This window comes from Lissotriton vulgaris, chromosome 4_1 (genome assembly GCF_964263255.1).
Source record: "Lissotriton vulgaris chromosome 4_1, aLisVul1.2, whole genome shotgun sequence".
Taxonomy (NCBI): Eukaryota; Metazoa; Chordata; class Amphibia; order Caudata; family Salamandridae; genus Lissotriton; species Lissotriton vulgaris.
The window spans coordinates 1,519,109,172-1,519,125,910 of record NC_141691.1 but is presented as its reverse complement, the minus strand read 5'-3'; the positions used below and the strand labels follow the sequence as shown (position 1 = coordinate 1,519,125,910).

At 42.8% G+C, this 16,739-nt stretch overlaps 1 protein-coding gene across 1 annotated transcript in view; it reads right to left on the bottom strand.

Moving 5' to 3' along the window:
- RP1 (RP1 axonemal microtubule associated) overlaps positions 1 to 16,739 on the bottom strand; it is a 2,616,437-nt gene that overhangs the window by 1,645,009 nt on the left and 954,689 nt on the right. Inside the window, exon 26 of the mRNA XM_086965756.1 lies at positions 1,788 to 1,951. Coding sequence (XP_086821882.1) covers positions 1,788 to 1,951 — 164 coding nt within the window. The remainder of the gene's footprint in view (positions 1 to 1,787; positions 1,952 to 16,739) is intronic.

Below are 16,739 nucleotides of genomic sequence, written 5' to 3'. Positions count from 1 at the left end.
TTGCTCTCAATATTCTAGAGCCAGTGGTGCTGAGAAAGACACTATTTGAAAGATGTGTGGCTGATGAGCTATGTATGAATGAAGTGGCAAAGGTCAGGATACCATGATGCATTACAGGTAAGGCTCTCAGTTTTCCGTTTTTACTGATTTTACAGATAAATACAGACAGAAATAAATGTATTTCCTGTCTGTATATAGTTTTAAAATCAGAAAAACACTGAAAACTGTGCTTCTAATAAGTTGTTTTCAACTGTGTTTTGTGAATTCCAAGACAACAGATGAGCAGATAGATAGCATGGGGAGTTAAAAAACAGGTAGGGTATCTTTAAATACAGGCATATGTTAAAATATATTCGTAGTATATTGCAAATTTTTCCCTGTGTGTGTAGTGTTTTGCTATATTTGGCTGCTGAAATTGCTAAAACGTGAAAAGCATCAAAGTATGAGTGCATGTTTATCAGTTAAATATATATGGAATTGTACCAATTTTGGATCCACTTATTTGCAAACCATGAAGTAAATATGGATAAATCCTAATAAGGTGCCGAAAAAATAAATATGGATAAATACAGACGGGAATATTAAAAAAATAAATACCATTTAACCGGGAGCCCTAATTACAGGTCACCCGGGTGGAATCCTTGGTAAAGAAAAGCCCTGCTGTATCTTATACTTCATAAGTTATCCATGACCTCTCTTGGACTAAGTTTGTCAGAGACTACAGATTAAAGAAAAAAAAATCTAATATGTTTTTGTGAAACAAATTCCCTTGTTCATTATATAGAGCTGCTGATCAGAAAAGTAGACTAAATTGATTAGTTATTTGGCTGGACGCCCTTGATTCAAAAGTGGGCAAAACAGAAGAAATAGAATCAGCGCTCTGTGCACCATTTAGGCACTAGATGATACACTTTCAGGTGTGGATGAAAGTGTTTGCAACAGCAAGTGTGAGAATATAATAAAACGTGGCACACATAAATGCCCTGTGGCTCTGCTGTGGAGAAATACACAATGGAAGGGAAAATAGATAGATATATACTGTTCTAAAACAAACCTAGGAATGTGCTTTAATCTCAGTCTCAGATCGAGAAATATAATTGTTTGCTATATCTATCATTCATAAAATGTTCATGAAATTTTAAATCTCACATGAAACTCACTATTTTTTCTTGCACTGCAGACCACCACCGTACTGTGGCATGGAGGTGTTTAGCTGTCTTATTTAATGTAAGATATACGGAAGAAAATAGTTTGTGGGTATTTACAAACTCCCATCCGACAAATTACCACTAAAGAAATGGTCAAAAATGGGTTCCAGGCACTTGCTAAAGTAACACTCCTTCCAGGATCAGAAGTGAAACGGATCACCTTCAGATTTGGTTGGGCTGTAGAAAAATGGCTTTCTAAACAGAGGGAAAAAAGAAATAAATTGCCTTTGCACAAAGGGCTCTCTCTACCCCCCGCCTTCCCGAGGTAAAAACAACGGTATGTAGTTTTCCGTCCAGGGAAAATAAGAGTCCGCAGAAAATGATACATTTCACTGTCATTAATACGCTTGGAAACCTACAACTAATACAGCTGTCCAGGCATACTACTGGGAATGTTTGTGAATTGAGGAAAAAATATAGAAGTATGTGGGTAGGCATCTGTAAATCTCCGGATGCTCTTTTATGTTTATTTTTGTGAATTTGGCCTCTTGTTGACAATTGTTTGGAGAAAACATGTATGCCTAGAAAAAACATGTTGGTTAACCACACAACTAACACATTTTGTCCTAATTACATTACCTTAAATGTGTCTATGCTGTTGGGGTTAAACAATTTATCTTTTCCGGACCCCAAAATAATTGCACCGGAGTCCTGCTTTTTTCCGTAGGCATAGAAAAACACTGTTGCATCTGTCCCACTGTTTTCCAAATTGCCAGTTACCACGGTAACCTTCCATTCTCCGGCTGTAAAGAGAAAACAACATTACCATTGTCTGCAGCCGTTACCTGAAAAAAAGCATATCACAGTGCCTGAAAAAACTGTGCAACCTTAATTTTCACATTACCACTGTTTCTCTCCATATCAGTGTGATATAGTCCACAAATTCTGTAATCCGCAAATTCTGCAACCCCACAGTAAATAGCTTCAAACTACGTAAGGACCTAGAGAACCACCATGATGAGCAAGAAAGGATTTTCGCCCTTGCTAAACCTGTGCAAGGAAAAGTGGTAACATTTGTGAGCGTGAAACCCCAAATCACGATGAATTAAAGAGACAGTGCGAGTCACAAATGTAGGAACGCCTTTAGGAATCCACAAAAGTCATGAAATGTATAAGTGTTTTCTGTCACCTCGTGTGGTCGTGAAGCGGTGAAAGGTTACAAATAGTCCTTGTCACTCAGTATGCATTCCTACACTGAAAGATGGCCAAGTGGGGGCAGCTTCCCTTTCCCCATGTGTGTTACATGTAGTACCAGTTTTTGGCATTGCATGCTTTGTACAAATAAGGTAATGGCCTTTTAGTAATTGAATTGTATTTGTAAAGTGTTTCCCTTTTTCTTAAGAAGCCCAAAGAACTTTACTGATGGGCTTGCAATCAGCTACTGAGTTTGTATATTTGGTTGGTAGAGTGTTGTGTTTTTTGGTGTTGTCTGTGTAGGAAATATTTTCATGCAGTGTGTGAGACTTGACGGTCTGCTTTGAACTTACAGCTACACTAAAGTATGAGGTATTGCAAAGAGATGTGTGCAGGAAGGAGACACATTTCCCTATTTATACCATAATTTCCCCATCTAGTTTCTATCTTTTGGCATTAGGGTACATTGCTGTGAGAAAGAACAGGGCTGAGTCTATCCAGTAACAGCAGCTCTGCATCTGAAGAATACCAGTAGATGGGTTGGTCTTAGAGATCTACCCAGAAGCAGAGAGGGCACAAGCTAAGACTAACCCAGTACAGTAATGGGTAAATAAAATCCACCCAGAAGTGGAGGTTAAAGAATCCAGGAATCAATATAGACACCACAGTAGTGAGTGTATGTGGTTCACCAGAATGTAGGGATGGTGCAACGCAAAAATCAACCAAGGACTCCACAGAATTAGTCCTCAATACACAGTAATGAGTATATAGATTAATGTATTCACTAAAGTGCAGCAAAAAGAATGAGTGTTGTTTGGGGACGGAAGGAGGAGAAAATGGTAGTCCTGTAGAAGCAAATAAAGGTTAGATTTAACAACGAGATTGTGAGACAGAGATCAGGAGGATTGGATACAGGTCAGAGACGTTGGGATAGTGGAAATACCAGTATTTGTAAAGCGCACAGCTACCTAGAAAGTGGCGTCCCAGCGCTTGGGGTCCTCGGGTAGATTAAGCAAGCATTTGCCCAGAGTCACATGGTGCTGAGCTAACCTGCCGCCTGCACCGGGGATCCAACTGTGAACCCCGTAGACCGGAGTCAGGCACCCTGGCTGCTGCGCCACACCTCTCCCCACATCTCTAGGGATATAGTCCTAATTGGCCCAAACAAGGAAAACACCACAAAAAGATGCAGTTGACCACTTCCCCCTTTCTTGGACGCCAGGGCTGGACCCTGGGAGGAGAGGTTAGCTAAAGCTGGAGTATGCAAATCACTGGAAGAAGGCAGGAGGGCCCAATTCAGAGAGACAAGTCACAGTGACCCATGGGACAATAGAGAGAGACCAGATCCTCTTTTTGGCAACAATTGGGATACACCGGGCCAAGAGAGTGAGACGGCAACCTAAAAGAGAAAAGATCGGATAGGACAAAACTAAAGAACAAAGACACCAATACTCTAGGTTAAATATATATGAGTTGGACCATTTGCTACATTTCCTTTGTGACTAATATCCTCATATAAATCTTGGTGGATGGGATACCCTGTCATAAAGGAATATGACTCATTACAACGAGAGTCATTACATCGCGTGGCATTACAATCCTGTCGTTACAACAACTGCGTTGTTACAACGCAATCCCATTACTACGCAAGTCATTACATCGACTTGCAGTAGACGGCGCGCTGACATTAGAAATGTCAAATTTACTATTCCAACTCCAGCCTACACAACAGTAGGGAAGGTGTTCGAATAGTAGACAATATTATTCCTAATGTTAGCGCGCCATCTACTGCAAGTCGTAGTAATGGCATTATGTTGTAATGACCGCGTTGTAATGGCAGCGCGGTGTAATGACCGCGATGTAAAGGTAATTTCCCATCATAAACATCACAGATATCCCATCTGCCGTATTACAGAATATTATATCCAATAGCACTTGTAATACAGCGGACATGATATCTGTCACATTTGTGATGGAGTATCCCATCCAACAAGATCTAAATCAGGCTCTAGGTCTTCAAACTCATTATTCACAGCTTTAATTGATAACTAGAGCTTGTGCGACTATTTCAATAGAAATCCAATAAAAATAGCCCACTGTAGTTATCAACACTCTGTGTTCACATTCAAGTTTACTGAATAATTATGGATGCTTAGGATGTTTGTCAGCTATACTATCACCCCAGTGAAAGATGGCATTCATTGCAAAGAGATCCAGATTGTTTGGTAGGAGAGCCTGCGTTAAGTGAACTGCATTTAGAGGACAATACAGACCTATGGGCAGAGCAAGACCCTCTACTTTGTGATTTGTAGATTGAGAGATAGAGAGATTAAGTCTCTCACATGTTTCATCTCAGCATTGCCATATGGTTGCAAGGATTCACAGGAGGAATATTGTTGAGCCTGAATATCTTTAAATCCTTGATTAGAACACCTTTGCACTGCACTAGATTGCAACATCTGGCAGACTGTAAAGAATTAGTGATGTGACCTGGCATTCACTGTGCAAACAGAGTGTCCACAATATAATGAGCTCAATGAGTTTCAACAAGAGGGCGACCAAATGTACTACTATCTAAACTCAAAAGGCTGTCAACGCCCCATTCCTCCAAGGCCATCGGGGCCCCCAGATAGATAATGCCATTACATCACAGGACTGGGTTAACCACTTTGAGGCCTTGTACAATGAAATAGACCTCCCAGGAAAATATCCAAAGGAGTCTGTGGCTCCGATGGTTGAGGAATTATGTACTTCCTTTCCACTGGGTATTCAGTTTCATCTGGAAGAGGTGATCAAGGCTTTATCAGAAAGTCCGGCGGGTAAGGCCCCGGGGCCGGACTGTGTTCCTATTGACATCTTTAGGAGCACACCTGACCTCTAGGCACCCGTGCTGACTAGAGTACTGAACTCTTCAAACAAAATTGGCTTCATTGCCACCTGGTCGGTGGCAGTAGTTGTCCCGATTTATAAAAAGGGGGACAGGAATGATCCTGCCTGCTATCAGCCAATTTCTCTACTCGATGGCCTAATGAAGGTCACAGGTAGGATCATTCTAGCCCGAATCCAGAACTGGTTGGAAGAACAAGAGATACTTTTCAACCTGCAATATGGGTTTAGGACAGGAAGAGGGACAGTCGAACAGGGACTAAACTTAGCTCTAATAACAGCTAAGTACATTTATGCCAAAAAAAGCAATCTCTTTATAACATTTTAAGACCTTAGCTCTGCATTTGATTGTGTTGACCATGGCATGATGTGGCAAACTTTAATGGACATTGGTCTGGACAATCATATCCTTACCTTTATTAGGGAGCTCTCTATTGGGGCTGGTGCACGTGTCAGATTCGGTAGGATGGGGGAGTGTTCCGACGTGTTTAGTATCCGTAGAGGAGTAAGACAGGGGTGCATTCTTGCTCCCCTGCTCTTTACTCTATGCATAAACAAGATCGGACCCATCCTGACTGAAGCCTACCACGATTACCCTACAGTAAACGGATTGCCCATTCCCATACTTCCCTACGCGGATGACGAGGCAATCTTGTCCCAGACTAAGGTTGGCCTGCAAAAAGCGGTGTTGAAATTTGCGGAATTCATGAAAAATAGAGGTCTCCGCGTAAACGTTTCTAAGACTTACACCATGTCTTGCGGTCCCAAGAAATGAAGAACACCCTGTCTGATCTCCTTGGACGGTAGACGGGTAGAGCGTGCCGACAGATTCTGTTACCTGGGTGTACAGTTTGAGAGAAAGGGCTCATGGAAACCCGCAGTAACTGCCAGGGCTCTGGCATTTACCAGAGCCTCTGGTGCCCTGGTAAATTTTACTAAAAAACTAGGTGGATGACCAATAAGGGAGTTACTGCAGATTTTTAAGGCCAAATGGGTTTCTACCGGGACATATGGGGCTGGTCTCTGGGGGATCGAGCCAGTGGAGGTTATACAACGTATTGAGAATCGATTTTTACGGTACCTACTGGCCGTCCCAAAGAGTACGGCAATTTATGAGGCATATGTTACGGACATCATCAAATCAGCCCCGGTCTTATTATGGCATAATGTGTGGGTTAATCCATGTACCAGCCTGAATAGAGAGATAATAAAAGATTGTTTGGCATGCAATGGAGCCACTAACATCAAATGGTTTACTTATGTTAAAAATTTGTTGTATGAAATTGGGCATCCTGAATACTTCTCCAACCCAGATAGTATGGAGAGCGTGTCCAGAATTGCCCTCATACAACATCTTGAGAGCAAAATATGGCGGTAAGAAAGATGTAAGAAGACTGTCATGGAGCACGATCTGATAAAAGTGTATGAGGGGATCCAGTTGTACCTTTTGATTGAGAAACCCCCTTTCCATCGTATGCTCCTGACCTACTTTCATTTAGAAATCTTTTACAGACTTGTTACCTTCCCACAGTGCAATGACTGGTCAAAAGAAAAAAGAACTTGTCCTTGTGATGATGTTTCATATCAGTCAAATATACATTGTATTTTTTTTGCACTTTTTACAGCCATCCTAGGAAGAAATTGCTGAACCCTCTGCTTGTATTATGGGGCTTGAGGTGTTGTAGAGGGGCATATGACAAATTAAGATCCCTAGACAATCAGTGCACCATTGGTATTGTATCCTCTTTCTTGAGAGCAATCGTCAGGTGTAGAAAAACTATGTAAACCAGAATTTTTGTACCCGTACGTACCCAGTAGCTGGAATGCACACAACCTAAAATGAATTTCTATACTTGTTAGCTGTATTTTTATTATGCTTTTTACTTTTTTTGAAAGTTTTTAACAGACTTTTTTTGTCTTTTTAACTGTATATACAATACGTAGTCATTTAAGCTGTATTAGACTTGTCTTTCATAAATGTGATTTTTATCTGTATGCTTTTATGAATTAGTTTCTACAATTCGAATAAAGCTTTTTGAAATTGAAATTGAAAAACTCAATAGATGGTTGTTGGACAGGTTTTTCTAAATGAAATTATTGGTGTGTCCAGTCAACAATATTACACATTTAGTAGAGAAACCAGCACAATCGATAGTGTTCCGTGTAAGGCATTAATCATATGTATCAATAAAGGTTAAACTATTTCAACCAAATTAATAAACTCGAGGAGCAGATCTGAAAACACAACACTAGAATTCAATCAATATGAATTCCAGAAAACGAATTAAGTTATCAAGTGTACAGTGTTCAAGGTTCTAATGAGTACACAAGTGGAAGTATGTAAATCCAGATGACCTTGGAAGTGACTTGACCTTGACAATTTCCATGCTAAATCCAACTTTATATTGCCTAATGACCAAGCCATGTCAGATCAAGGTTTCCATCTGCATCGAGGCTTGGAGGGTGTTAAGGATGTCTAATGGATGGAAGCCCTAGCATCCGCGAGGGAGGTATCAATTAAGTCTGGGTTCCGCTCGGTGCAACTGAAAAGTTTCCACAGGTATTACTTTGCATGTACAACTATGGTAAAAATGGGGTGGGGGGAGCAAATGATGCAAGCAGCTACAGGCAATGCAGCGTACAGGGTACTTTCTTTCACATCAATTGGAGCTACTGGGAATCAGTTGTTGCATGCATGACTGACGTGTGGGAGCAATATGACAGTCTCCACTAGTGTCTGTTAAATATATGGGGGCAACTGATCTAAACCATATGGAGAAAACCTGAGTCACCCTGGAACTGGCAGTGGCCAAACGCAACATTGCTCAGCTTTGGGGGACGGGCAGCACACGCACCCTAATTGAGGAACTTGAAACAGGACAGGTTACATTAACTGAGAAGGTGATATATGAAAGCTCTGCTGTCCTAGGAAATGGACAAAGAATTGGGAGAAGGCCGAACTAAAGAAAGACAGTGTCCGGAAACATGTGCTATTAAAAACCTCTTTGCAAATGGAACCGTACCTGTCATGGCCCCTGTCAGGTTATGAACACTTTTTGCTCACGAGGTTTCGCCTAGATCTATTCCATCTTTTATTGGCCGTACTGAGGGGGGCCCATCGAGGCCAAGTGTTGCCACCTTGCGGCTGAGACGAAAAGTCCCCGCAAGACCTGGCACACTTTTTATTCATCTGTCCCTTTTATCTTGTACCACGGAAGCTATATCTAAAAACAATCCTCAAACAATTGAATTTTGCACAAATTCGACCAGCACTTTATTACCTCCAACTTCTAAGCTGTGACTGCACTTTATTTGTATGTAGCTTTTTAAAACTTGCAATCAAATTTAGGAAAAGCATGTAGGGGTAATTGTAATTGTGTTGTTGCTGAGAGAAATATTTTTAACTAACATACTTATTTGTACTTAAAACATTTTTTACTGTATATTCTGCTTGTGACTCTCTATTCTATGTGATTTTAACACCATATGGATTTTATGTGTTTTTTGTAAGTTTACTGAAATGTGCTTTTATGGATGTTACTATGAACATTCGAATAAAGTTGTTTTGACTTGACTTGACAAAGAATTGGTGATAATGTAATGACTACAGAGGGTTTCTCTCCACTCCCCTTACTTGAGATGATTCTAGGACTTTGCCTACAGACTTCTGCAATCACTTGCTACAATTTGAGAAACAAAAGGGTGAAGTTGTGGTTATGTGGCTGCTGTGCAGTGTTGTGCGAAGTGAGTCATCTGTATTGTACCGATATTTGATGATGCATGTGCTTCCTATCTGTTTATTGCTTGCCACATATACAAAAAAAACTTTAAAAAAAAGAGGCTTCCATCTCTGACTGATATCAGCACACCTGACAACAAGGATTGAAAGCCCCTCCATTGATTGAAGAAAGCAGGCTTGGTGACTCCAGAACATGAAAGCCTCATACTGTACATAAGATATCAGTAACAATTTTGGATTAATCAAACAGCTTCAAGGAAAAACTGAAGCTGTTGCAACACTTCTCTTGTACATGCAAAGTTACAAATAGGAAGGCAAAAAGGTTTTACTAACCCCAAAAGATGTATAGAGCCATTTATTCAACCAAACATCATAGGAGTATAGACAAATTCTTCAACCAAGAATGCAAAACTCCCCCACATGAAAGAACACTGTGTGTTTATTTAATAACACTACTTCTTCAAAGCCACAGAGTTGGAAAGATTCCTTGAAGCCAATATCAAAAAAAGACCAGGTCATGAACCAGCATATCTCACCAAGCACCCAGTTCTTACTTCCACATAATCTAATGTCTTTCAGCTCTCTATGAATGAATGACTTCACCAGACTCATTAAAGAATGTGCTGCCTGAGAATCACTTAGGGGCCCATGTCCAGTCCATTCAGACAAGGACATCTTCATCAACATCTTTGCAGCCATTATGACCAGAACTGTAAACTCAGAATATTCCCAACAGAACTTAAAACTTTATACTTTAAACAAATTCTAAAAAAACAAGCCAAATTCAACTTTCCAAGGTATGTACCTCCAGGTAATCTAATTTAAAGAGATGCTTACAGTCAACAATCATCTGACTTTGAAAAGAATGATCAGCTCACTTGCCTAAAAACAGGTTTCAGCCCAAGTATGTGCAAATAATCTGCACATATTGAAACTTGGTATAACATTAAGACTATAGTCGACACAAATGGTGTAAATGTTTCCTTTTTATGGATCTTTCTTCCACCTTTGACATGGTTCATCTTCTCGCTCTCCTCTGGTCTCAGGAATCACCTGAAAATAAATGGATGTGCCACCACTAGAATGACTCCTACATGTTTAACGTATCTTTTGCACTATTATGCCATGTTTGCCTCGAGGATTTACTAGATGGCTTCCCAATCCTTACCTCTCTTCTATGGATATTGTATATCACTGTTGGAGTTGATCTTCTTCTTTAACTCAGCTTTTACAATCATGCAGATGAAAAACAGATTTTTCTAAAACTTCAAAGTGCATTTCAGTCAGATTCCTTTGTCATTGACCAATGCCACCGTACCAATTACCCCTGATTGCAAACACATTTTCTCAAATTAAATAAATCAAACACTCCAATACAACGTATTGTGAAACAGTTCACTTAAACATCAGGCCAAGCATTTCCTGCTGGTCAGTTTCTGCACTGGTTGATTATTGCTAGACATGTCCCTATCAAATTAATGTGTGTAGCTCATCGTGATCAGGACCCCATTTTCTTTGTCAAATCGGGCCACTCTTATTATGAAACTTACTCCAGGCAAGGATGAGAGTCATTGATTTTAGGGAGCTCTTCAATAACCAGAAGTACTATATTATAATGCAGTATAGTGGGCATCTAAATGCTCTCAGTGTCTATTATTCTATTATCATACTATTCCTCAACACTTTTTGCTTAATCGAGGTATCACAGCTGCACAAAACTTCACACCTCGCGGTCACCTCCCATGTATGTTTTGCTCAACTTGCTCCAGGTCTGAGTGGAGTGCATATGTTATAGTTTTGGGTCATTTTCGGCTGTAGAATCTTTAAACGTGCAGTTTGTGAATCCCAATTGGCTTCCACCTTTGTGAGTGGGTGAATGTCACCCATTAAACCCTTGCCTAACCATCCATTAATCCTTGCTTACTCCTCCATACCACCCCTTCCCCTTTTGTAGTAAGTATTCCCCATTGTTCAGCCACTCTCCCTGTCCCTTCCATACTTAATACTAAAATGTATTTACAACAAGGGGTGGTGAGGGACAGAGTCTCTGAATTAAGCAGAAAGCTCTCACCCAGTCAAGAGATCAGGGCTAGATCCAACACCGGTTTTTAGCTCACTGCACCATCCCAGTTTCAGAACCTGGCTGTATGCAAATTAGTCTGTTCCTGTCCCAGTGCATGATGGGAACAGGGCAAACCAAACTACAAAAGCCAATTCTTACACTGGGAAGGAAACAAGCTCCCGGGGACCGGTTTCTGGCATTACAGCCGTCTTCGGCCCGGTTTGCTTGAATCCTGATGGTGCAATGAGCAAGGGTCTCACATCTGAGAATACCCTTCCACGCTTAGGGTGGACAAAAATATTTACAACAAGGGGTGGTGAGGGACAGAGTCTCTGAATTAAGCAGAAAGCTCTCACCCAGTCAAGAGATCAGGGCTAGATCCAACACCGTTTTTTAGCTCACTGCACCATCCCAGTTTCAGAACCTGGCTGTATGCAAATTAGTCTGTTCCTGTCCCAGTGCATGATGGGAACAGGGCAAACCAAACTACAAAAGCCAATTCTTACACTGGGAAGGAAACAAGCTCCCGGGGACCGGGTTCTGGCATTACAGCCGTCTTCGGCCCGGTTTGCTTGAATCCTGATGGTGCAATGAGCAAGGGTCTCACATCTGAGAATACCCTTCCACGCTTAGGGTGGACAAAAATATTTACAACAAGGGGTGGTGAGGGACAGAGTCTCTGAATTAAGCAGAAAGCTCTCACCCAGTCAAGAGATCAGGGCTAGATCCAACACCGTTTTTAGCTCACTGCACCATCCCAGTTTCAGAACCTGGCTGTATGCAAATTAGTCTGTTCCTGTCCCAGTGCATGATGGGAACAGGGCAAACCAAACTACAAAAGCCAATTCTTACACTGGGAAGGAAACAAGCTCCCGGTGACCGGTTTCTGGCATTACAGCCGTCTTCGGCCGGGTTTGCTTGAATCCTGATGGTGCAATGAGCAAGGGTCTCACATCTGAGAATACCCTTCCATGCTTAGGGTGGACAAAAATATTTACAACAAGGGGTGGTGAGGGACAGAGTCTCTGAATTAAGCAGAAAGCTCTCACCCAGTCAAGAGATCAGGGCTAGATCCAACACCGTTTTTTAGCTCACTGCACCATCCCAGTTTCAGAACCTGGCTGTATGCAAATTAGTCTGTTCCTGTCCCAGTGCATGATGGGAACAGGGCAAACCAAACTACAAAAGCCAATTCTTACACTGGGAAGGAAACAAGCTTCCGGGGACCGGTTTCTGGCATTACAGCCGTCTTCGGCCCGGTTTGCTTGAATCCTGATGGTGCAATGAGCAAGGGTCTCACATCTGAGAATACCCTTCCACGCTTAGGGTGGACAAAAATATTTACAACAAGGGGTGGTGAGGGACAGAGTCTCTGAATTAAGCAGAAAGCTCTCACCCAGTCAAGAGATCAGGGCTAGATCCAACACCGTTTTTTAGCTCACTGCACCATCCCAGTTTCAGAACCTGGCTGTATGCAAATTAGTCTGTTCCTGTCCCAGTGCATGATGGGAACAGGGCAAACCAAACTACAAAAGCCAATTCTTACACTGGGAAGGAAACAAGCTCCCGGGGACCGGTTTCTGGCATTACAGCCGTCTTCGGCCCGGTTTGCTTGAATCCTGATGGTGCAATGAGCAAGGGTCTCACATCTGAGAATACCCTTCCACGCTTAGGGTGGACAAAAATATTTACAACAAGGGGTGGTGAGGGACAGAGTCTCTGAATGAAGCAGAAAGCTCTCACCCAGTCAAGAGATCAGGGCTAGATCCAACACCGTTTTTTAGCTCACTGCACCATCCCAGTTTCAGAACCTGGCTGTATGCAAATTAGTCTGTTCCTGTCCCAGTGCATGATGGGAACAGGGCAAACCAAACTACAAAAGCCAATTCTTACACTGGGAAGGAAACAAGCTCCCGGGGACCGGTTTCTGGCATTACAGCCGTCTTCGGCCCGGTTTGCTTGAATCCTGATGGTGCAATGAGCAAGGGTCTCACATCTGAGAATACCCTTCCATGCTTAGGGTGGACAAAAATATTTACAACAAGGGGTGGTGAGGGACAGAGTCTCTGAATTAAGCAGAAAGCTCTCACCCAGTCAAGAGATCAGGGCTAGATCCAACACCGTTTTTTAGCTCACTGCACCATCCCAGTTTCAGAACCTGGCTGTATGCAAATTAGTCTGTTCCTGTCCCAGTGCATGATGGGAACAGGGCAAACTAAACTACAAAAGCCAATTCTTACACTGGGAAGGAAACAAGCTCCCGGGGACCGGTTTCTGGCATTACAGCCGTCTTCGGCCCGGTTTGCTTGAATCCTGATGGTGCAATGAGCAAGGGTCTCACATCTGAGAATACCCTTCCACGCTTAGGGTGGACAAAAATATTTACAACAAGGGGTGGTGAGGGACAGAGTCTCTGAATTAAGCAGAAAGCTCTCACCCAGTCAAGAGATCAGGGCTAGATCCAACACCGTTTTTTAGCTCACTGCACCATCCCAGTTTCAGAACCTGGCTGTATGCAAATTAGTCTGTTCCTGTCCCAGTGCATGATGGGAACAGGGCAAACCAAACTACAAAAGCCAATTCTTACACTGGGAAGGAAACAAGCTCCTGGGGACCGGTTTCTGGCATTACAGCCGTCTTCGGCCCGGTTTGCTTGAATCCTGATGGTGCAATGAGCAAGGGTCTCACATCTGAGAATACCCTTCCACGCTAAGGGTGGACAAAAATATTTACAACAAGGGGTGGTGAGGGACAGAGTCTCTGAATTAAGCAGAAAGCTCTCACCCAGTCAAGAGATCAGGGCTAGATCCAACACCGTGGCTTGGTAGTTTAGTCTGCCCTGTTCCCATGATGCACTGGGCCAGGGACAGACTGATTTGCATATAGCCATGTTCTGAGCTGGGATGGTGCAGTGAGATAAATAACGGTGATGGATCAAGCCCTGATCTTTGGACTGGGTAAGAGTGGTCTGCTTAATTTCAGACACTCTGTTCATCACCACCCCCTTTTCTGTATCGTTTTTGGCCACTATAGGTGTGGCAGGGTATACTCAGACATGAGTCCCTTTCTCACTGCACCATCAGGATTCAAGCAAGTCGGGCCGAAGACGGCTGAAATGCCAGAAACCGGTCCCCGGTAGCTTGTCTCCTTTCTGGTGAAGAATTGGCTTGGTAGTTTAGTCTGCCCTGTTCCCATGATGCACTGGGCCAGGGACAGACTGATTTGCATATAGCCATGTTCTGAGCTGGGATGGTGCAGTGAGATAAATAACGGTGATGCATCAAGCCCTGATCTTTGGACTGGGTAAGAGTGGTCTGCTTAATTTCAGACACTCTGTTCATCACCACCCCCTTTTCTGTATCGTTTTTGGCCACTATAGGTGTGGCAGGGTATACTCAGACATGAGTCCCTTTCTCACTGCACCATCAGGATTCAAGCAAGTCGGGCCGAAGACGGCTGAAATGCCAGAAACCGGTCCCCGGTAGCTTGTCTCCTTTCTGGTGAAGAATTGGCTTGGTAGTTTAGTCTGCCCTGTTCCCATGATGCACTGGGCCAGGGACAGACTGATTTGCATATAGCCATGTTCTGAGCTGGGATGGTGCAGTGAGATAAATAACGGTGATGGATCAAGCCCTGATCTTTGGACTGGGTAAGAGTGGTCTGCTTAATTTCAGACACTCTGTTCATCACCACCCCCTTTTCTGTATCGTTTTTGGCCACTATAGGTGTGGCAGGGTATACTCAGACATGAGTCCCTTTCTCACTGCACCATCAGGATTCAAGCAAGTCGGGCCGAAGACGGCTGAAATGCCAGAAACCGGTCCCCGGTAGCTTGTCTCCTTTCTGGTGAAGAATTGGCTTGGTAGTTTAGTCTGTCCTGTTCCCATGATGCACTGGGCCAGGGACAGACTGATTTGCATATAGCCATGTTCTGAGCTGGGATGGTGCAGTGAGATAAATAACGGTGATGGATCAAGCCCTGATCTTTGGACTGGGTAAGAGTGGTCTGCTTAATTTCAGACACTCTGTTCATCACCACCCCCTTTTCTGTAATACTAAAATGTAGGCATACATGTGTGGAGGTCTTAGTAGTTTGGGTGAAGATGTGTGCTCAGAAAAGATAGAAATGGCGGAGTAGTTTGGGTGAAGCTTAGTGGGCTTAGTAGTTTGGGTGGGCTTAGTAGTTTGGGTGAAGATGTGTGCTCAGAAAAGATAGAAATGGCGGAGATCTCCACAAGTAAATAAGAGAATAGCATTTGTAGTACATGTAGTACTAAGCTACTACAAATTGCACTTCCTGAGTAGGCCCCTCTGTTTCAAGTGTTTCAAGAAATGCACTGTTTACTGTTTATCAGAAAAAAAGGAATTCAATGTATTTACCAGCTATATGTTATTTTACCACAAAAAGAACAATTGATGGACAGAATGCAGAACAATGTCATACATTCACCCCACTATAGAGATCTGGCCCTAAATCCATCGTTTTTTTTGCTCGACAAACCATTCCAGTTTGGACCCCGCCACATGCAAATCAGTCTTGACCCTGCGCCCAATCGGAATAGTCCAGCCCGAACTGCCAGGCCAGGTCATCCCTGGACTGGAATCAAGCATCCTAGGACCGGTTTCAGGCTTTCAGCCCTCATCAGCCAGGATAGCTTGACTCCAGTGGCATGGAGAGCACGGGACCCGCGTCTGGGCATACCCGTCTCACTCAAGGTTACAAATGCAAAAAGAACAATTGATGGACAGAATGCAGAGCAATGTCAGACATTCACCCCAGCACAGAGATCTGGGCCTAAATCCATCGTTTTTTTGCTCACCAGGAAGGACCCGGCCTGGCAGTTTGGTCTGGACTGTTTCCATCTGGCACAGGGTCAAGATATGGGTAGGTCCAAACTGGGGTGGCGCAGTGGGCCAAAGAACAATGGATTTAACTCGGATCTTTTGACTGGGGGAGAATGTTTGCATTGTCAGCATTCCGTCCATCATTTGTATGCTGTAACACTTTTCGCCCTAAGTGGGATGGGTATACCCTGACATGGGTCCCTTGATCACTGTGCCACTGGATTTAAGCTAGCCTAGCTGAAGAAGGGTGACATACCCTGAAACGGGGCCCAGAATGCTTGTTTCTGGTCCAGGGAGGACCTAGCCAGGCAGTTCGGTCTGGACAGTTTCCATGGGGCCCTGGGTCAAGACTGATTTGCATATGGCTGGGTCCAAACTGGGGTGGCGTAGTGGGCAAAATAACAATGGATTTAACCCAGATCTTTTGACTGGAGGAGAATGTTTGCATTGTCAGAATTCCGTCATTCATTTGTTTGCTGTAATATATTTTCTTGCAAGTATTCAACATTGTGTGATTGTTAGCACATGGTTCATGTTCCCACATTTAAATATTCCTGCATTTGTTGAGCAAACAGAACAAAGAAAGGGAATCTTACAAAATGAAATAGCTCTAGTAATTTCTGTTGTAAAGTAAAACTGAGTGTTACATTTATATTAAATCCTTCAAGGCTGTATATATTGTTAGACTTATGATAATGTCATCTCAGTTTCACTACTTGAGTGAATATGGAAGGCTTTGTCTTTGTGGTGGCTCTAAAAGCTTTGAATAATTCAGTAATTCCGAAGGCTGTAGTCAGTCAGTCATGCCAACATTAAAGTTGTCTACTAGTTTTTCCGGAGGTCATAAGCGGTTAAACAAGTATAA